Consider the following 23246-nt stretch of genomic DNA (forward strand, 5'->3'; position numbering starts at 1 on the left):
AAGAAGGAATGCTTTCTACAAGGGAATAAAAATAAATTATGCAGAAATTGTGACTACAGTGTGCATGAAATTATGCTGGCAAGATCTCTGGTAAATATTTGACAGATAGGGCAACATCTTAGTCAGAATCTCAGTCATTCCAATAAATCATTGCACCTGAGCATTTTAAATCCTAGTTCATGTCAGCCACTATTGCGTTCTGAGTTAAGGTCAGGAGAGGTTTCCAGCTGTATTATGATGATTATCTATCAATTCAGTTATTAGAGGCATAGAATTGGATGAGCTTTTTGTCAGTTCTGATGTCACAGCAACAGAGACCTTTGACTGAAACAACATTATGAATATTGGATAGGATCCCGCAGTGCTGCTCCTCCATCTTATGATATTATCCAAAGATGAAGGTTATAAACACATGAGTTATACTGTTCACTTTCTAGTAGGTAAAAATAAAGAAAAAAAACCCCATAATCAGGTTCCAATACACAACTAGATACAATATAGCTTTTTCTTTATATATATATATATATCTATCTGTATATATATCAAGTAAAAAAATCTAAAATAGTTGGAAGTAAAAAATGAAAAAATAGCTGATTGTGTTATTATTTTTTTTCTTTACAGTGATATGGTAGCAAATACAAGACAAATGAGTAATAAACGTTTACATAAGGAGTTCTGGTCCCATCTCCATCAATAGGGCTCGGACTAGAATAGAAAATGGAACAAGGTGAGTTTTGGATTTTGGCTACAGCTTCTGCAAGTGACAAAGATGATGTTGATAAGACAGGAGGAAATGTTATATTTTATATAAAATAAACCCCCAAAGTGTTTTCCAAAACGCCTTAAACATCATAGGGTAGAATTTACTTTTGAACTGAGGGAGCAAACACAAAGCATCACCTAGTCCTGCTGAGGCTGAAAATGCTGTATGCTTATCCTGGCCTCAAAATATGCTCCTTTTGTGCCATCTTACCATAAAAGCCCACCACCCTATCAATAATACATTTTTTTTTTTAATCTCTGCAGCCAATGATATAAAAGCAAACCCACAAATCCATCGAATAGACTGAGCCAGACATGAGACTTGCAGTGATGCATGAGTGGTTTGCTGCCCTTTGTCCAGTGGTGAATTTTCCCCAGAATCCTTTACACCGAAAAATGTCAATTGACTAAGCTTGGCAAATGGTCACACTGAGCCCTATTTTGGATGTAGAAAAGAAAAAATTACAAGTCTCAGCATCAACCAAGATCATATAGACAGTCAACACAAAACAGTATTTTTTTTCCAGGTGTCTGCATAATAATAACATCATATTTGCATATAGAACAGCTTTTGCATTATTGCTCTACTTATAAGAATATAATAAGGAACTCATAACAGACTTGCACATTACAAACTTAAGGTTCTTTGGTGAAGAATGAGAGAACAGTGTTTTCGCTGTAATTCAATCAGAGAAGTTTCCAATTTTATCTGTTGATCCTTTGGATTCTCTCGCAAAGGAGGGAAAGGTATTGAGTCAGCTTTACCATCGCGACGATGGCGACCCCGCCAATCATCATGCAGGTGGGCCAGAAGAGGGAGTGGAACAGCACGTTGGAGCTGTACAGTTTGGTTAATATCACATTCTTCTGAACACCTTCAGGGTCGTAGAAGCAGGAGAAGCGTTGGTACTTCCTGAAGTTTTCCATCACGACGTTCACCAGCGACATGGATTCCTCATAATTCTTGCCGCACTTGGGTATGTACGAACACTGGGAAGAGATTAGAGAGAGAAAAATGCAGCTCCAAACCTGATACAATGTCTGTTTTCAGGTGCCAAACAGGAAAATCTCAAGATGATTATGCTTTTCATAATAAGAGTGGATCACTATTAAGCTAATAATAAATTTATCACAGACAAAACTCAATATTTTGCACATCTACAGAATTTCCTATTGGAGAACCTCCAAGTGCTGCTCAAACATTAATGCTTTAATCTGTACAGCAGCCTCATGAGATAGGTGAATATATTATTATTGCTAATTTACACATGCAGAAATGGAGCTGATAAAGTACCTCTTCATCTTAAGTGGCATGCATATGCTCATAGTTAGGTGGGTAATTGACTCTCTGTAAATACAAATCTGGCAGTTCAGATCTCACTTGGATCAGATGAAAGTGATCTTAGTGGGCACAGGATTTCACCCACAGAGGAGAAGGCTGATGAGAGATCTTTATACAGATTTTTTTCCCTTGGGGAGTAATGCCTTAGTTAGGGACAAAGAGACTTAAAGGAAATGTTGTTTTCCTACTGAGAACCCAGAAGACTTTGATTCAACCTCTAGTTGAAGATCAGCCTGGCTAACAGGCTGCCTCTTAGTCTTGCTTTTACTCCTGACCACAGCATAAATCCAACAGTTCCTTCTCTCTTAAAATGCTGCTTGAATTTCAGTCTCAGTCACAAAGAACAGAAGATTTGGGAGTGGCACTCTCTAAGAGTTTCAATCTGGCATTCCCAAAGAATGCTAAAGGCAAGTTAATTAAGCTGAAGGGCCAGCTTATAGAATCCATGCATTGAAGACATTCCATGTAGCATGCCCAATGAAGTGTCAGAGGCCATCCCTGGAGACATTTAAAACCAGACTTGATGTGGCTCTGAGCAATCTGAACTAGTTGATGTCCCTGCTCAATGCAGGTGGGTTGGACTAGATGACCTCTAGAGGTCCCTTCCAGCCTGGTGCATACTATGATTCTATGAACACGCAGGGGATGGCCTTGGCCTGTGCTGATCATTCTTTGCAAAGAGCTAGTGTAGGGTTGTGAGGTGGTGGCTAGGCACACAAGCATTGAGGCCACATCTGGATTTTGACCTGGAGCAGAATCATCTGGATTTACTGCTGCTGCTGGTCTGAAAGAGGTGGTGGGAGCAGCTGAGGGCCCCTCACTCCCTCCTCTCTTTTAGATATGTCCTCCCCTTCATGCTTAGAGATTTTCTAGACCTGCACAAGATTTTTATTAAATTCCCTACCCAGGCAAGAACTGCTTCAGGAGGGGTGAAAATCTGCTGCTGAACTTCTTGTTCAACATGCATGGGGGTGACCTCTCCCTTGCAGTTATTGGTGATTGCAGGTCCCCACCACACTCCTGAGCTGCACTGTCAAATCTGCTTGTCCTGGGCCAGCATCTCAAGTAATGCCAGAAAAATTACCAAGGAAAAAATATGTTTTGATTAAAAAAATGTGACCTATGGCTTTTGATTATTACCTTTTTAAAATGCATATACTTTATAAATGTCTCTCTGTTCTTTCTCATGTCTATGCTGAGACTTTATTGTAACTTACTGAGTCCTTATAATGTTCAAAAGATTAACCTCGTCACAGGATGTGATTGATTCATTGGCAACTTTATTAGCAGAGAATGTGATTTGAAGCACGAAAGCAAGATTGTCTGGCATTAGCAGACTGAAGCATTAAGGGTTGAGCATGGCATCACTGCCATCATTAATATTTCATAGAGCTCTAGAAATTAGAGATGGAAAATATCAGAGAAGTAATATCTCATCCATCTTCCTGCTGATGCAGGTCTGGTGCCTCCAGGTTATTCTCTTGCACTCTGCCCAGTTTTGTCTTAAATGTCCAAAGCCACAAGCCCTCTTCCAGTGCCTATGGCTTCTCAGCAGATCACAATCTAATAAACAGGGGACATTTCTCAGTGAAGTGTCCCTCATCTTCTTTTACCAAATGACGTGCTGTTGTTGTCGTGACAGCATTATTTCTAGCTTGGATTTTTGTTCTTGTGTTGTGCTCTTTTTTTCCTTGAAACTATACATTTTTGTTTCTCAAACTCCTGTGAAGTATCCTGAGGAAAGAGATTAAATGAGGACTGAAAGAACCTGAAAAGTGTTCATGTGCATGGGACCAAGTGGGATACACCTGCAGGTGCTGAGGGAACCATCGGATGAGGTGGCTAAACTGCTCTCTATTATATTCCAAAAGTCATGGCAGTCTGGGGAAGTCCTCACTGACTGGAAAAGGGGAAACATAACCCCCATTTTTGGAAAGGGAAAGAAGGAAGAACTGGGGAACTACAGGCCAGTCAGTCTCACCTCTGTGCCTGGAGGCACTGATGAGACAGAAGAATAACAAAGAGGTGATTGGATACAATCAACACGGCTTCACCAAGGGCAAATCCTGCCTGGCAAACCTGGTGGCCTTCTATGAAGAGGTCACAACACTAACAGGCAAGGGGCGAGCAACTGACATCATTTACCTGGACCTAAGCAAAGCCTTTGACGCTGTCCCGCATGACATCCTGGTCTCCAAGCTGGTGAGATATGGGTTTGATATATGGACAACTCAATGGATAAAAAACTGGCTTGACAGCTGCCAAGACCCATCTGGATGTGTTCCTGTGGGACCTGTGCTAGATTCTATGGTCCCGCTCTGGCAGGGGGTTGGACTTGATGATCTTCAGAGGTCCCTTCCAACCCCCAACATCCTGCGATCCTGTGACTCAAAGACTGCAGAAACGCCCCAAGAGTGCAGTGGGAGAATCTGACTGCCTGAAATTCCAAGGATTTTGAAAAGAGACCTGATGCTGAAGCAGAACCTGAGCTGTTGCCTCCTATACCTGATGATACTGAGCCACCATCTATGTTGAGCTGATCGGGCTGCCCATTACATGAGGGTCTGTGAAATGCAGTTGTGCAAAGGACATTGATTTGATTAACCTCTCAGCCAAGCTCCTTGTCCTGAAACCATCTTTATTCCCAGGCTGTAGTCTCCCATGCACTCTCCAAGATATGGATGCCCTTTACTTTGTCTGCTGTCTGCCTCCTTCCGGTTCTGCTGAGCTCCTGGAGGCACATTTGCCTCAGCTTTGGGGAGCTTCTTGGCACAAGGACTCTCTGTGTGCATTCCTTTGTGGTTATGGGATGCTCCTGGCTTCCTTCCGTACCTAAGCTTCCCTGTGAGATCCCAGGGATAGCAACCCAGGTTCTGCCCTGCTGATGTCTGCTATGTTGCATAGGTCACAGGCAAAAAAGGAGGTAGACATGGATAATGGGATGTTTGATATTTTCTTTGGTTTGATCTTCATGTAGTTTTATCCAAAGCTCGGCAGGGAGTTTTATAACCACTGTTACGCTGTACCCGTGGATGTAGGCTACTAAATCAATGCTGTTTTATTATACCTCTGCATTGCCAAACACCTGGAAATCTGAAGGTAAACAATGTCTGGCTCTCTACCTCAAGTGAGGATTCTGTGATAGAACCTGAGAAAAGTGGTTCTTGGTACTTGCAATCTGATCACAAGAAGGACATACTAGACAGTCACAAAGAGAACTTATTAAATTGTTGTTTCCAGCTCTACTTTCCTAGTTTAAAGGATTAGATAGGTAGCCTGTATGAACTACTTCTGGACATGTCCCATCCACTCAGTATAGAGTTGCTCAGGGACATGTCCAGGCAAGTTATGAATATGTTCAAGGGTGTAGATTGCATAACACTTTCAGGTAAGCTAGGGGCAGTTTCATTTAAATCAGTGATGTTACATTGAAAATACCCCCAGCTCAGGCTGGGGAGTGAAAGGTATGACTCTTGTCATGTGTCTGCAGTTGATGTCTGTTATCTGTGCTCAGTCTGCAAACTTTGACAAAATGTGCTGTGACAATCTTTGTGAGAAAGTGCTCAGGATGTCAGTTTGCTTCTCTTTTGGAAAGTGCAACAGGTTTGAACCAAGAGCTGAAGGAGGAGATTTGTGTCCGTGCTGGCCTGATACTAATTCTAGCTGACTGAATTCTCCAGTCCCAGTCCAGAAATGGGTCTGCTGTGAGGAGCTGGCTCTGCTCCTGTGCATCACTGCTCTTGTCCTGCAGCAGGCAAACCCCCTCCTGGGTGATAAATGCCTGGATCTTCAGCAGGAAACCATGAGATCCCCATAATTTCTGAGTCTCAGGCAGTTATTGCTGGCATAACCGTGATTCTGGTGATTAAACCCTGCTTATTATCTCACTTACAGAGCAAGGGTATAAATCAGCAGTAGCACTGATGACATAAAAAGGATCAAAATGATCCAGTATGAGATCAGAATGAGGCCTCTAGAACTTTTAACTACTGCAGCCCTGCCTCAGGGTGACAGCCTGGCACTGTGGTCCGGATGTGAGGGGACATTCACCAGTTTACCTTGCACAAAGGCTGTTACATCCTCTGACAGCCGAGGCTGAAAAGTGTAGCCATAAAAGCATTTAAGCCACCATGGCTGCAGTATTGGCAAGGGGCTGGGCTTGTCTCGAAGGCTAGAGATAAAATATGCAACTGAGAGCAATGAAGAGCCATGAGAGATCTCCTTTGCTTTCCTGGGAAAGACTTGGACAGCAACACAGGTGTCCACTAACTTCCCACTGATTCCCACCAGATACTGGCAGCAGCAGGCTGCATGTCTCCATATAAATTGCACCCACTCCTTACTGCACCCCATGAGCTGACAGCCAGGTGAGACAGCAAGTCTCCTGGATTAATTGTTATTTAAAATCCAAGTGCATTTTGCTCCATCCACAGTAGCTGGCAGGGAGAGGAGAGAGACGGGCTCCAGATGCTGCTCTGCATGTGCGGCGCTGCTCAGTGAGGCAGAGAGATTGGCAGGGGGATGCTGACCTTTTGAAGGTCACTGCTGTTGGCCGTGGAGGGTAGAGCACTGCACCCTACAACATCCTCATTAATGTCAGGGCTCAGGAATGGGGGTTGTTCTATTTATTTGTGAAGGAGAAAGATAGGAAAAGCAGACCTAAGTAGGTGGGTGGAGAGAGAGGGCCAGCAGGCAGCTGGAGCATCACAAAACCAGCCTGTGCTCAGGACTGCTCCTCCTGCTGCATAGGACCACTTTCCAGCAGCAGCAGTGGAAGTGTCCGTCCAGGGAGCTACGATGGGTTGTGCTGATCTGAGTCTGTAGTCTTCACTAATCCCAGCCAGGCACGAGAAGCCAGGTATTTTATAGACATTGCAAACTGCCATTCAAAACAGCATTTTCATTCAGGTCACACAACTAGCAGCATGTCAGGAAAACCTAGGAATCCTCCTGAGAGCAAAGCTTAACCTGTAAAACAACCTTGGGCTGGAGGAGTATTAACTGTGCCTACATTAAATTAAGAGGAGGTGGCATCCGGGAGAATTTCAAAGTCCATTTCAGTAAGAAAAAAATCATCAGTACAGAATGTGCAGTTTTATGTTGAATTTCTTTGACTTATTTGAATCCATTGGAGCACAGAGACCAATCTGATCTATTTTAATCAAACTTTGGCATGAGCATCACTGGATTTTACTTCTGTCCCAGCAGCAAGTGGAGTCCATCCTGCCACAGGCTTCATGAAATTCGAGTGCCTCTTTTCTGCCCTGCACTGAACCAGAGGGGAAGATGGGAGCACTCTTCTGCCTTTCACACTCCAAATCCAGAAGAACTTTGTCTCTCAGCCACAGGAACTAATTACCCAGCAGAATAACCAGCCCAGTGCAACCACGCCATGCTTTTTAATTTTAATATCGCTTCATCTTAATATGCAGAAGTAATTTGGTCTACTGAGCTGCTGCCAGAAATAGAAACACAATAGGTTAGGTTGTCAGCAGCCTGAACCGGGGTTCTGCTATTACGGCTGCGCTCTGCCGAGTGCCCATATTTTGGGGTTCGGTGACCTTGGAAAACTAAGTAGTTAATGCAAATCTGGCACTTGTAAGTCTAATGACTTAGCTGTGTCCCAGCTCACTGCAGCTTGTGGTCTTAGGTACTCAGGCACTGTAGACATGAGAAAAGGAAGGTAGGCAGAGGGACGTTTCTTGGTCTGATCTTGCCTTGCTCCACAGAGGCAGCAAACAGGCACCTGCGAGGAGGCGGTGGCTGCCTGGCTGTGATGCACAGCCTGGCGTCAGCTGCACAGCTGTGGCTGCAGCCAGCAGGGAGATGCCTTCTGTGTATCTCCCACCTTCATTACAGCCTCCAGACAGGAGCTGTCTCCATCCCACCTGGATGGAGTTATGCTGGATTTTGTACTTGCTAAAGCAAAGAGAGGAATTCTACTGCAGATATGGAATCATAGAATCGTTTTGGTTGGAAAAGACCTTTAAGATCATTGAGTCCAACCATTTTCTACCTACCAAGCGTGGTCCTAAACTGTGTCCCTCAGTACCACGTCTATGCATTTTTTAAACACTTCCAGGGATGATGATTTGATCACCTCCCTGAGGATCCTATTTCAGTGTTTGAGAACCCTTTCAGTGAAGAAGTTGCTTCTAATATCCAATCTAAATCTCCCCTGGTGCAACTTCAGGTCATTTCCTCTCATCCTATCACTTGTTATCAGGGAGAAGAGACTGAACCCCATCTCACTACAACCTCCTTTCAGGTAGTTGTAGATAGCAATAAGGTCTCCCCTGAGAGTGAGAAGGTCTCCCTGAGCTTTGTCTTCTCCAGAGTAAACACCAGTTCCCTCGCAGTTCCTCATAAGACCTGTTTTCTTTAAAAGAATTCTTTTGGTTCAGCATCTGGAATAAGGGAAGATGTGCAAGAAAGATGGGCTGACTCTTTGGTTTATATACGTTCCAAAGCCAGGCCTCTGCTTTTATCTTGACAGTCCCTGCTCAGCAAATTTTCATCATCGTTGCAGCATCCACAGGGGTAAGTGCTGTGCTGTGACCCCAGTGGCTCAGGTGGCCTCAGCGGATATCTCAGAGTGCAGAGTTTGTCACCAAAGATTCAGGCAGAGACATGTCTGCTGTTAGACATGGGGCTCTCATCTCTTGCCATCACCATGCCTGGCCCTGTGGTAACAAGGCTATTTTTATACCCACCACCAGGGATGCTCTGAGCACATCACTGGGGTGTTCGCTATCATGCGGAGTCGTACCCAGGTGGGAAGAGACTTGTGCACAGTTCCACAGGAGTATCAATATAACAAGTCCTCAGTGCCAGCCTGTGCCTGTAAAGCATGTGAAAAGGATAAGGGAAGCTCCAGCCACTGGGGGACATCACCTGGTATGGGAGAAGCTACTCTCCCTGTGCAGGATGGAGGTAGAAAATGGCCCTGCCTAGATATGAGCTCAATCTGTGCACTGATTTCTGCTTTGCCTGCTCCATACATACCAGTGAAGCAGGAGCTGGAAGCCTTATGCTACTTTAAAGGAAGGAATGAGTATAATAAGGTGAGCAGCCCTACAGAAACCTATTTAGGAAGAAATTTTATTCTGTGCTCCTACCTCAGAATTAATTTTCATTGTTTCCTCGTTGTGGTAGAGCAGAAGCTTCTGGCCAGAAGAGGTGAGATTTACATACACCTGGAGGCAGGGGTACTGAGAGATTTTCCAGCAGTCTGGGCCGCAGCTAAATGAGCAGTTGAAGGTTTCTGTGATGGATGCATTGAGGAGTGAGCACTGAGCCTCTTCTGTCCAGACACTAAGCAGAAAAAGAGACACATTAGAGCAATAATGGGCAATAAGCAGTAAATGCAGCTCAGGCTTTCCATCAGGGATACACCAGGGGGCATGTTGTAGGAGATGGTACTTGTTGCAGGGCTTTGAGCAAAGGCTGGGCTCTCTCACATTGCACATTGAAGACACTGATTATTCTGTACTACACAAAGTTAGTGCTTTGGGCACAAAAAATGCCTGACTCTGTTATGCCTATGCATAAATGAAAAAGTAACTGGAGCTTTTAATCTAGAGAAGGTATGTCTGAAGCCAAGGGGACTCAGCAGAGATATCAGTGACAAGAACTGAGCACAACACACAGAGTGCTGCATGTGATGGGACACCCTGGACCAAGACTTGATGGTTAACCACTAAGCCCAGGTCAGTTTAAAGTGAAGGCTGGGGGGATGACTGCATTACTAGGGTATGGATATTCATTGTGTGCAGACACAGCACCACACAAGTGGTGCATGCAGCTCTGCCTGTGGAAAGGCTTTTTCTAGTAGCAGCCTTCTCAGTTTTTCCTAAATTAAGTCAGCAGCTGTAATAATTCTGCAGGCTTTCAGCTTATCTCCAATTCAACAGAGACTAAAACTGGAGCAATGGAGCCTGGGTGTGCACTGGTAATAGTCACCTGGGTTTCTTGCATGTATTTAAAAATTTCAGCTATATTTTCCTTAGGGATGAGAGCAGTGGGAAGGGCACACTAAGGGCTCTGTGCAAAACCCTTCACAGCCTGGGAGAAGGTTTCACCTCTAGGCTCCCCTTTAGCCCCACTCAACCCTTTCACTCACACCCAGTGTGGCTGTCCTGCCCCTCACCATGACTGGCCTGAGGATGTCCTTGTCCCTTGTCAAATCTACAAAAGGCTTTACATGGTAAGTGATATCAAAGATTTCTGGCTAATTCTCTTGGCATTTTACTTTGGCAGTAATTCTGCTTGCATATTCTGTTTTACCTTTATATTAAATTAGGCTATGATTTCTGGGGGGAAATCAAGTGAAAGGATTCCGGCCCACCCCCCCCCCCCCCCTGCCCGGCAGTATTTTGTTGGAGGGGTATTACTATCTGTAAAGGAGAACAAGCCCTAGGGAGATTTGGCTGTGCAAAGAGATGTGACAGCAAAGGCTCCTGGGTTGTTGTCTTCTCCTCACTTTCACCTTTGTGACAGCTGTTTCGTTCATGCATGGGGGTAACGAAGTAACACCTACTTACAAGAGACTTGTGAGAAGATGGAATATTTGAGACTTTTTAGGTGCTTTGATATCTCCTGGCAATTTTTCACACAATGATCTCTTTCCACATGAGCAGTTTTGACCTTAGCAGCCTCTGCAATTGACCCTGATATTGCTGAAAGGTCTAGGAGAGCCATTTGGAAAAGCAAATGCTCTTAGATAATTAACAGGTCTTGATCTCTTTTTCAAAATCTAAAGTTTGCCTGGATTTAAAAAAGGACAAATACCTTTATCACACAAAATAGATGCTGCTACTTTTTCCTTATCATTGCAGGGTCAAGAAGCAGTATTTTCCTGTAGGTGCACCAATAAAAATAAGGCTGCTCATACTGGTTAAATGCAGGCATTTATTGGACATGTCTAAAGAAGAAGCCTGTGGTGGATAAGCCAAACCATGCCAGATGTTGGTTACTGTTTCGGGGTGGTTTTGGGCAGACATCCCCAGTCACACATTTTGCATTCTGCTAACTCCATTGATCAGGGAAGAAAAAAAAACCCCATTACTGACAGAGTTCTTACAGTCAGAAAAGGCTTCAGTAAATTTAAGTAGAGTGCAGTAATGATGAAAGATATCTTTCACTTTCAGCAAGTTACTATATTTCAGGAGGATTTCACTTGTTAGAATTAAAGCAATAATCTGCATGGAAAACTACATATTACAAAGCAGCTCCATTTCTTTTGCAAATTAATTCTCCAGTCTTCATTTGTTTCTTGAGGCTGTCAAATATTTTGCTCTTTTCTCCTGAGTTTGAAGTGCTTTGCAACAGCAGCCCCTGAGAGACTTGCAAGGGTTCAGCATGTTGCTGACCAGCCGATACGCATATATTATACTGCTGTTAAACTGGGGCAAGTCTAAAGCCTATGGATCAAGACTTTGTCAAAGAGGGGTCTAATTTTTCCCTCACTTATGCCATTATAACTCAGCTTGCTTTCACTGTAGTCAGGCTTGTTTTATAATGGGGTAAGGAAGCACAGCACCAGACCTATGTTGGTGGAAGGAAAAATGGTGAAACTTACATTGAGAAAGTCAAAAGAATAAGCTACATGAAGTCAGCTGGAGAAGAGAGTGTGAGATCAGGGCACCCTGCATGAAATTACCTTTGCATGTAAGACCGCAGCAAGGTGATTCCCAGGAGGAAGTACATCATGATCGAGCACACCATCATGGCCAGCCCGAGGAGTATGGCCCGGTCTTCTCCAGCTTTGAGCGCTGTGACTGTTTTCCTTTTGTCCAGTAGGTCGTGATCCCTGATTTTTTGGTAAATATTTCTGAGGTTGAAAACAATACATTTGTATGTGAAGTTCATATTTAAGCAATGAAGCCTCTACAAGGTGAGTAGTTCTACCTCCATACCCATCTCGTGGGAGAGAAAGGCTTAAGGGTCCTCAGGTGTCCTTTTTCATCGGATTCACTCTGACCTGGTGGAAACTTATTTATCTCCAAAATAAATTACAGACATTTCTGAAAAGGCAAAAACCTCTTATAGCAAATATAAAGATTAGACACTTGTGGCAGCTCTGTAAATTCTTCTTTGGTACAGCTTCATTGGCTCAGTTGAATTATACTGTAGGTGAATTTGACCTGTCGATGCCATCTTATGCCACTAGAAGTTGTTTAGATATAGAAGGTGCCTTTTCTTCAGCTGAGTATGGTAACAGGTCTTGTGTTACCATAGGTAGAAAGTAGCCTGCAGAAAGGTGCCACTAAAATTATCTGAAAGGACCACATTAGTGTTTGATTCCATACAGGCTAGTGGTGGTTTGGGTAATTTTCCACCCTGAGTGCAACTCAGAGCTCATGAAACACTATGTGGATTTTGCAATTGGTTTCTGTGGGTTTTTTGATTGGGGGCTTATTTATTTTATTTGTAAAATAGCTTTCTGGAAGCCCAGTTACTCATTACAGTAAAAACCCTTGCCAAAAATTATCCACCAGAGCTATTTGTTCTGGAATTAAAAAAAAAAAAAAAACCAATAAAAGAGAAGATACAACAAACCATTCCCCCTTCAGCAGAGAGTCCTTTGCATTTTCTAACCATAAGTCCTTCTTTCATCTCTGAGCCTTTGATGATTCAATGGGTCATGAGGACACAACGGTGAAGAAGGAAATATTTGAGTACATTTCAAACACACTCAAACTTTGTGGGTTTAAAATGTACTTACAGACCTGAGGCTGGTCAAAATCTCCTGTGTTTTCTGTTATGGTTCTTTTGAATCATCCAGGCAGCACCCGAAGCATGTGAACCGCACACCTCTGAGCCCGGGCACCACCATAACATGGACATAGGAATACACGTGGGAAGAAGTTCCTCTTCTACTGTCTGCAAAATGGCAGGTGAGCAACATCAACATCACTTTGGGCTCTAGCAAACCCACCACTCACTTAAGCTGAAACCGTCAAGTTTCACGCCACCTTGGGAAAAAGCAGTGTGTCAGACCAACTGTATAACTCACATTACTTAACAGGGGCAAAGAAATAGAGTAGAGAAAGATGTGAAATCATACGTGGGCACAGTAGAAACAAGAAAATAGGTTTAATCACAAACTCCCTGAAACTGGAATTGAATTTGTATTTCGAAGATGAGTCATAGGAAAAGCACATATGGTTAGGGGTTGTATAGCAAAAAATCTTGCTTAGATGGGATTGCAGCCGATAGACTCCCATAACTAAGACCTTTTGAGGTTTCTTCATCCAACTGCAATTTACATCTTTAGATGTCCATAGTCTGTCTTCAAAACCATCCTTTAAAGCTTGTCAATGTTTTCCTAGTTGGAAATGAAATGGTAATTCAGCCTGTCAAAATTTTCTCTGGTGTTGGGGAGAAAGCATATATTGTGAACTGGCAGATACAATTGCCTTCAAAGAAGTAATGTAAGAGTAATAATCTGATGTTACTTTTCTATTATTATTTATCAAACTGTACTTAACTCTGAGAGCAGCTATTACGATTTGCATTGCTCCCAAATGGAAGCAGGCAGGAAGGCAGAGATTGTCAAGCAGTTCCAGCACATTAACCAATCACACAGCATAACTTATGTCAGTGTGTGGACATAAAAAAGGCACAGTGCAATCACTCACTAATGTCATCAGAGCAGCTAGGACATAAAAGAGGTACAAACAGACAATTTAAAAACAAATAGCTAATTGAGAATGGTTACAAATGCTTCCTGTGAGGCCTTGAGCCAAGAAATGTGCAATGAGAGGTTTTTCACAGAGGGACTGAAATGATCTATCTGGCAGGTGACTGGCAAAGGGGACAGTGTGCAGCGACTGCCTGCCAGGTGGATCTCCCCTGCTCGCCTGCCACAGTAAGTAAAGCTAAATAAACCTCTTCCTTGGGGGTCGTGCTTGGAGCAGTCATTCAGTTGTTGTTTTGCAAATATTTGTTATTCAAAGCCACTAGCAACAACAGAGTGGTGGCCTGCTGCACCTTACTGAGGGCTGTTTTCTCCTGAATCCCTGCCAGGAGTCACTCTGGTAAGACAGGTCTAGGTGTGTGGTGGGATGGCACGTGCCAGCACGCAATGCGCCATTCCTGATGCAGCCTGGGAGGCACACTGAGGAACTGTCCCTCCTTCTCCCTGCTCATGCACTGGAGAGGTGGCAGTGTTCTCAATATGATCCTGTGAACACCTGCTATTACTGCACTTCACATTTTTGGTTCTGAAAGCCCTGGTTTTGGGGGACACAATATGTTTACAGCATATTTTGCCACCAGCAGAGCATCTCCTTAGCTGGAGTGGCAGTGGTGGCCTGCATGCATGTGTGTCCTGCTCCATGGGGGAATTTTGTGTATGTGAGAGCTTTTGGCACAGCCCAGGGACCTCTTTCTGCTTGTCGAGTTGGAATTGTGCCGTGCTTAGCTAGTGGATTTTTGGATCCCAGGGCTGCACAGCCACAATTAGCTGACTGCTGCTGCTGCGGTGTGTTTAAGTACAGGTCACTGCATCCCAGACACTAATCACCCAGGTGACTCCATCTCATACTTGTGATTGCCTGTGATAACTCCCTAAATAAGATGCTGAGGGGGACTACCTGGTTCTAAAGGTCTCTGCTGTCAGAACATGGGGTCTCTCTACTCTGTGCAAAGACATTTAATAGAAAGCAAGACTCCAAGGACAGAAGGTCTTTCTTCCCTGGATAACTTCCAAACTGACATTCTCCCCTGCTAAATCTCCATATTCCTTTTGCCAAATTGCACAGAGGATATAGGCTGGCTGCTTTACTTGGGCTCAGCCCAGAGAGGAACTCTCAGCTGTGACCATTCCAGCTGGGGAAAGAGCAGAGACCTCTCTGTCCATCTCTCTCTGCATAGCAGCAGTGATGGAATCCTTCTGCAACGTGGTCAGCACCTTCCTACGTGATCTCCAGAGGGAGGCTTAAGGAGGATCTGTGTGATGAAATTAGGCAGCCCAGCTATGTTAGACTAAACATGAGACAGCCAAGGAGAGTTACAATGCTGGTCTGAGCTTATTGGTCTTAGTAAAGATGTTATGTATGTTCTGTAGAGTTGTTCAGAATTGCTGCAGATGAGGCTTTCACTTGCCATCATGAGGTATGTGACCTTTTAGACCTTGCAACCTTGTCTGTGTGAAGGACAAGGCATACCAACTTGCTCTCTGCTCTGCTGGCACAGGACTGCTCTGAAGCTCCAGGATGAGATTAATTTATTGGCATGTGTTAGGAATGGTTCTGTACGAAAAGAGCTTGCAACTGGGCACTGCCACTTAGAGCAGGAGAGGCTAAAGAAATGTTTCTTCTGACCTGGTACAGCTGTTCTTATTTAGCTCCAAAATGAATAGATGTAGGAGCTGTGTGAAGGGGGCCAATTTCTTCACTGGAAATCTAGAATAACCAGGCACCTGCAATTATTTTTCTTTTCATTAATTTATTTTACAAATAAACACAAATTACCTACCCTGAAATTCCTTCCTTTGCAAATGAACCAAGGTGTGATGCTGAGGGAGATGTTGCCTCCTCCAGCAGAGCGTGGTCATGGGGCTTGTCAGATGGGGATACCTGCCTGCCTGAATTATTCAGAGTGACTTTGAAATCACATTCACTTCTCTGATATCACAGTTGTTATGCAGATGCCACTCACGTTGCCTTATGGTGAGGTGTTTACTGATATCAGAAATCTTTGAATGCAAGAGTCAGAAAATGCTCCTGTATCTTGCCTGCAAAATTCCCAATGCTCAGGGACTTTTCTGCTCAGAAGCCAATTTCTTTACCTTTCTTTTTATAGTGTACATTTTTGGTATTAGAGCTATGGCAACAGGAAATCTCTCTGTCTCAGTAATGGCTGTAGAAGGATTCTTATTGATATGAACAGATTTTGTTCACTCAATTCCTTCCCTCTTCCCCACCAAACTGGACCAAGCTGAACCAAATCAAAGCAGAGCTTTGGTTTTCCATGCTTACAATGCTGTGGAAAGCCTAACATATGGCTGAGAAAGAATGAGGGCCTGGATAGTTCTCAAATCATAAAAAGTGGCAGTTGGGGAAGAGTGGATGTCTAAATCAGCAACAATATACATACATTTTGGGCTTGATCCTGCAAAAAGAGATGCTTGAGGAATACCTTTCACCCAGAAGGAGGTGATTCTTCCACAGCAAGTGACCTATTGCTGCACAGCATGTGTTAGGTGACAAGTTCACTGCTCTACATGACAGTCTTTCTGTCTGAAGTTTAAAGAATGAAATTGTCTAGGAAAAGTTAATTTAGGGGAAATTCTCTAAAACGCTTTGCTTGCTTGATATAGTGATACTGCTGGTGACCCCACACGTGTTAAAATGACTGTCAGACACTGGCAGATGAGTTTCTTCCACCAGCAACACTTGCTCTGTGTTTACACTTCTCTTTTACAGCCCTGAGGCTGTGGTCAGCACTCTCCTATTTTCTTTTTCTCTTCCTCACTTTCCCTCCTGCATTTTATTAATCACTCACAGGATATGAACTGCTCCTTCTGTACAGCTCTACAGGACCACTTGGGAAATAAGCTTGAAAAGGCACCTGAGATCCCTATGGCCGGTGTGTAAGCATAGAGATGCTGCTCCTTACCACTCTCTTTCTGCAGGCAGGCAGGCAGAGGCAAGCTCTGCCCAAGGTTTAAGCCGACCAGACCCCGGCGAGCCCTGTTTAACACAGCACGTAGCCCAAGTTAATAAGTCCCACTGCAAGGCATGGTGTGAGTCAAAGGCCATGCTAATCAGGAGCACATGGCTTACAGCCAGCCCAATGTGTGGGCAGATATCTCCTCCAAGTGTCTAACCTTGGCCCATCTTGTCCGTGACAGTGTTTTAATGCAGAAGAACATTAGCCTGGGGAAAATTCAATTACAGAGGAGGCTTGCAGAGGTACATGAGGCAGTTAGATAACCAGCTCCAAGCAAAAGTCCATGGAAACCTACTGCCAAGCTGGCCTTTGTGGCTTCAAAATGTCTGGGATCGGACTATCAAGAGCCAGACACCTATGCAGCTTTTGTAGCAAAGTTCTGCAAATGGGCTGGTTCTCCAAAGAAACTCAGTGTTCTGAGGGCATCTCTACTGCCTGAACTCCTGAGCATTTCTCAAGCAGATGCAAGCACTAGTGTCTCATTAGAATAACTGAAGAGTGTGCTTTGCTAATTGGCACTGTAGATACATTGACCTCCGGTTTTGTTTCACTGGAGTCTGATTTTTTGTGATTACATTTAGTAGTGACTGCAAGGAGAACTGAAGGAGAGGAGGCAAGGGAGGGAAAGGGGGAAAGGAAAGAGAAGAAAGGGGAATGTGTCCAGTTCTGCCAAGACAAGCTGTCCAGCAACTCTCACTACAAAGGAGAGAAGTTTTGGAAAGATGAGTCTGAGCATTACAGACAATTGTTCTTTCATCAATGATATTTAAATTCTTTCATTCCCAACTGAGTGCTGCCTTTGTCTGTGGACTTTAAACATCTCCTTCTCCTTCCTTCTCCTGCTCCTCTGGGAAATCCAGTAGCTCTCATTTATTCCTCTGTCTCCTTCACCCTGTACCCTCCAGCAACATTGTTTAAGTGGGCTGGTGAGCTACCAGCTCACTTTCAAGCTGCTTGTCATCCCCCCAGCTATGGTGCAGTTTATTGCACACATGCTCTTCCTCCCATGTGCATGCATATAAACAGAAAATATCTCTGACAGCTGGATGCATCATCCAGATGTGTAAAAGCTATGCAGGGCAAGGATATGGCTGTGGTAGAGGAGACACTGTTGTGCTGTTTGGAGGAGGGTGCATAAGTCATGTGGGACAATGGCTGGAAACAGGACAGCTGCTGAAGGCATAAAGGCTTCACAGGGACTGGAGCTGAAACTGAAAACTTTAGACTGGGGATTAGTGTGCTTTTAAATGTGCAGCATGTGCGCTGACATCAGAGATGATCATGGTGTGCTGTTGATGTCCTGGGATTAAGGAAGACCTTGGCCATGTCTCTGGCATTGTCTCTCCACTCTGTTTTGCCTTAGCACTCTTGGCCCTGGCTTTTATCAGCTGGTGCAGTTGTCAGTGGAGCAGCAGCTGTGAGGGTGAGAGGCAAGGGGCAGACACTCTTTGTATCCCTTCTGCTTCTCTGGTGCCACCACTGAAGAGAAGCTACAGGCCACGCTCCTAAAGATTCACACCCATAAGAGACAATCAGCATAGATGCCATTTACCTTTTCTCATCATGTCTGTAAGATGTAGAGCTCCGGCCACTGGTCCAAATAAACATTTTAGAGGATTGCCCAGTGTTGGCTTTGCTCGCTGCAGTGGGACGATGGAAGGACCTGGGGGAAGAGGGATAACTTTTGTCACTGCCCATCCAACGTGGCAGACCACATTATATCCAGTGAGCCAAATCCCCTGTGGTCGTGCCCAGAGTGCTCTGAAGATGGACAATTTGGTGACTCAAGGTGAGATGTAAAATAATGGGGAGGACAGAGCAGCATGTGGGAATGAAGGATAAATCTCATCAGCCCCACTTGTACACTGTGACACTGGCTCCTCAGGTTTAGCTGTGCTCTACACTGCAAAGGATTTGCACCAGGGACAAGAAATCTTTGGTAGTTTAAGGGAATGTAATAGCTGTATCCAGTGGTCTTATGGCAATATTTTTGAGGGACAAAGTGGCTATTGCTTAATCACATAAACATTCATTACAGGTTTTTTGGTTGTATTGCAGCTCTCAGTAAAATGAGACTCTCAAGAAACGTGTCTGAGTGAAACAGAAGAACGAGATGCAAACGCAGCATTTTGTGGAAATGTAACTGATGTGAAGAAGATGTCATTTCCCACAGAGAAATTACTGTCCCAAGGCCACTTGGCCAGACCACTTGAAATCCTCCTCAAGGGTTTCTTTGTTTCACAGCAGGGTATGAGACCTGCTGTCTTCTCTTAGGCTCTCAGGATCTATTGAAAAGGGGGAAAGTTTGTGAGGTTGCATTTTGAGGACTGAATTTTTGAACCCTGCATTTCAGTTAGATTTGGAAATACAGAATTGAATGATGCTGCTCTCTTGCCCTGTTCAAAGGAACATTCACAGTATCAATGTAATTCCTAGCAGATTTTGGTTACCCTAGACCATGTGAACAGACCTTGTGAACCTAGGCACGGTAACAGCCTTCTTTCCAGGTGGTAATTTCATTGTCAGACTGGAAGCATCCTGTCATACCTCTTGTCATAGCTCTTCCATATTTGGTCCTGCATTTAGTGAGGCTCAGCTAAACTCTTGATCTCTGAGAATTAGGCCCCTTGTGGTGAGGGCTGTATTTTGCCTTATTTCATGGCACAGCACTTTACACTTTTCCTGCATTCAGGGAAAAGCTTAAGAGAAAGAACAAACATTTCAGATACCAAATATTTTAATGCTGTAGTTTTTCATGCACTGGGGACCATTCTGTAGCTCACTGAAAAATAAACCTGACTGTTGATGCTGTCAGCAGAGAAGGCACATCAATTCCTCAGTGCTCCTCGTCTGAAAAAGTCTGTAATGTCACTATCTACATAATCTTGCAAAGAGCTAATTTCAATATTTGCATAGTGGTGAACCTGGGAGAATACTTCCATCCTGCAGAGGTGGCTGCAGGGGAATACTGAGATGGACAGAAGCCAAAAATCCATCTGTATGCAGACAGGCTGATGGGTGCCAAGGGACTGGGCTCTCCATCTGGAGTCAGCCCAGAGCCCTTCCACAGGGTCTATGACTCAGACCCAGGACAAACCCATGCCCCAGTTGTTCAGCTGGCTGGGCAAACTGGCCAAACTGGTGACTCTGCTACCTCCTCACTGCTGGGATTCTGCTACCATGCTTGGAGATGCTGTCCTGGGACTGGGATTTGAAGGCAGGGACCTTGCTTGAATAGGAGATGGAAATATTTGCGGAAGCTTTTGTGCTGCATTCACAGTGAATTGGACAAGATGGTGGTCCAAAAGAAGAGAGGCAGGAGGCCAGGGATCTCCCTCAGCCCTTTCTCTGACTCTGTGGCCATCACTACAGCTCTGAGAGCCAAAAAAAAGAGAGACTTTTCTTTCTCTACAACAACTGTAATTAAGTACTGGTAGTAAACAATAAGATGAGGCAGTTTCTCCTTGAAATAACTATCATTTATAAAGTGAAACAGCATCTGCCAGGGTCTAGTCAATATAGCCACTGACAAAGTGTTGTTATAGTGATGTTGGCAAGAAATTTTGGTTGCAGGACCTTGGCTCTAATCCTCACTCTGGTATGTAAGGTTACACCTCCACTACCTCAGACAGTACACCTATGACCACGCAGCCTGCCCCAAACAAGCTGGTGTTTCTGCACCAGGCAAGGCAGGAGGGCTCAGAGTAGCTATCCAAGGGCCTGGAAACCACACTGGGTGTTGGACTGAAACCTATCCCAGACTGAGGCCCTTAAAAGTGGAAAATAAAATTATGTAGTGGCCACTACACCCTCTAGGATGTCACACATGAGCTGCATGACAGGAAAGATAGGCTGGTTGTGCTGCCACAGCCTGAGTGGTCCCAGAGCCATCAGGAGATGGTGCTGAATGCTATTAGAGAGTCTGTTCTTAATTAAGCAAAATTTAGGCTCACATTAGAGGTGATCAGCAGCTTCTGCCACCTGTCTGAGAACACAGGGACACCTGGACAGTACTGCCTGAGTGAGGAGGCAGATTTGCAAGCTCCAGAGCAAATTGCAGGGGTGAGAGCTGGATGAGATGAGTCTGTCCCACTGAGAGAATGCCAGAGGTGGAAGAGGGGTGTCCCTTTTCCCAGCAAAATCACAGTGATTTCAGACTCCCTTACAGTGCCAGAGCCCTGGAGCACTCCATATGTGATAGCATTCTGCCTGCTTCATTAGTTGGGCAATCCAAGCTACCCACCATTATTTAACACACAATTGCACACCAAATTTTGTGTAAAATCGTAACACTGATGACATCACAGCAGCCACTCCCGAGGTCAGATGTGAGCAACTAAAGTCCATGGTTGCTTTAGGCAGGGCTTAGCTGTTAATGTGAGAGCCTTTTGCAGAACAGTAACAACACAAACTCCCCAAGATCCTAATTTTAATGCCTTTGGGCGACTTGTGACCTAGAATAGTTACAACCTACATGACCATATCCTGCCTCACCAGGTCAGTTAGCAAACTTCCATGCCTTTTTCCTCCCCTGAGTTAATACCAAAGCAGGACTGTGGACCTGTTCTTTCCCTGCCCTCTCTTCCCTGAGTAAGCAAACAGCAATTTATTTATTTTTTTGCCCATTACCTCTGAGTCAGCTGCTGGCAATGTATTTTTACCATGCAACATGTAATCAGCCTGTGAAACTCATTACTGCAGGATGTCAGGCTGGCATTTAGAGGAAAAGGGGGTTGTGCCATTGCTTAGACAGAGCACCTAAAGTCATGACAATATCTCTTAAAGACTGTTTAGAAGAAGTGCTGCAAGCTGCTGTTGACTGTCAGGAGCTTGTAGGGGAGATTTCTATAGGGCAGGACACCAGCAAACTGCTGTATTGGATGTGACTTTTGCTACAGTCAGGGCACTGGGTCAGACTCTGGGCTTTCTGCTCAACTTTGCCTGAACATTGCTGTCTCCTTCATTATAGTGGCATCAAGCTAGCTGCCTCTTGTCATGATTACCCCAGGGGCAGGCAAGGAGGCCATGCTTTGGTTTCTAAAAGCACACCTAGTTCTTTGCATTTGGGTTTGTTCAGAATAAATGCACAACCTTTCGGAAAGAAACACAGAGTAAAAAGTGCAGTCACCTAAAAGCACATCTACATCTGTGTGCAGGGCACTTCATCACTCTGTACTGGCTGAGGAGCAGCTCTGAGGGCCCATAGTGCTGACTCAGTGGGTGCACCCAGTGCTCACACACTCCTCCCATCTTCCCCTCTTCTCATCCTCCTCTTGCACATCATTTTCTGGTGAATTTTATGAAACTCATGAGAAAACCTGACAAAGTTTCCACTTTTTTTCAGCCACTGCAGGATGAAGGCTTGAGATGGTTCTTATGAGATTAGAACTGCTCTGCCCTGTCCTAATGAATGTCATCTCCACCCAACAGCAACCACTTGAGAGAAGGCTGCAGCATGAGGAAAATATGCTGGGGCTGCATATGCTTAAAATTGCTCCTAAAGAAGATGTAAGTCTGAGCCTGAATCTCAAAATCTCTTAGCTGGTACCTTGGGAACTATATTATGTGCTCTCTTGTCCTCACTTTCACCCTGGGCTGGTTGCTTTCCATCTTCAGGCTTCAGTTTATGTCACAATTAGTATGAAATGTCCCTTAATTCTAGGTCACCATATCTGTGAACAGAAAAAGGATACTGCAGACTACGTTTTCAGATGGCAAGCAGGGGTTTATGTGTGTATCTGTAATTGCCTCTGTCTGTGTTTATGTTATTCATAGTGTTTCTGAGACCTTGGAGAACCACTTATGGCACCAAACTAATGAGCTTTTCTCCCCTTATGGCATTTCATTTCCTGGGCAATGTGGCCACTGTAAAAAGAGAAGCACTTGCATTAATTTTGCCTCATAAAAGATACCCTGAGTCATCAAAAGTCAACAAAGCAAACAATTATACCTAAAGATGTAATCACTGACCTCTTCAGCTTTGTCTGAATACACCTGCATCCTGCACTGTCTATGTTGCCAAGTACTTTGGAAGCTTCATCCCAATATTTCACAACCAGAGGATTAATTTGAACCCTGAGGAAGTTCCCTGTGAACCCTGAAGTCCAGGTGTTAATTTCTTCTTGTGCCACAACACAGCAGTCAGTGCCAGGTCTTGGCCAGACAAGGTGGCTGCTGTGGAACAATGGGAGATATTTGGTCTCTCTTATGGCTGCAGAGCATCTTTTTGGGGTGGTCTGAAGTATCATTACCCAGGGGCAAAGGAAGAGGCTGAAACTAGGCATGAAAGGCAACCTGCAAGGGTACTGTGCTTCAGTCTGAGATGAGCTTACTGAATATGGACACTTAGACTCTGTGCCCCAGCAAGTCTTACTCATGTCTGTGTCTGACACAATATGTTTCCTACAGCTTTGAGGAGCCAGAAAACAGGGAGAAGTGTTGTGTGATAAAGGGTGGGAGAATA

At 44.4% G+C, this 23246-nt stretch overlaps 1 protein-coding gene across 1 annotated transcript in view; it reads right to left on the reverse strand.

The window, feature by feature from the left end:
* Positions 1-1467: 1467 nt before the first annotated feature.
* LOC128970749 (calcium-activated potassium channel subunit beta-2) overlaps positions 1468-23246 on the reverse strand; it is a 53191-nt gene continuing 31412 nt past the window's right edge. The window contains exons 3-6 of the mRNA XM_054386086.1: positions 18336-18446; positions 11766-11936; positions 9223-9418; positions 1468-1752 (exon numbers count right to left, since the gene is read on the reverse strand). Coding sequence (XP_054242061.1) covers positions 1468-1752; positions 9223-9418; positions 11766-11936; positions 18336-18446 — 763 coding nt within the window. The remainder of the gene's footprint in view (positions 1753-9222; positions 9419-11765; positions 11937-18335; positions 18447-23246) is intronic.

The sequence above is a fragment of the Indicator indicator genome, chromosome 13 (genome assembly GCF_027791375.1).
Source record: "Indicator indicator isolate 239-I01 chromosome 13, UM_Iind_1.1, whole genome shotgun sequence".
NCBI classification, from domain to species: Eukaryota; Metazoa; Chordata; class Aves; order Piciformes; family Indicatoridae; genus Indicator; species Indicator indicator.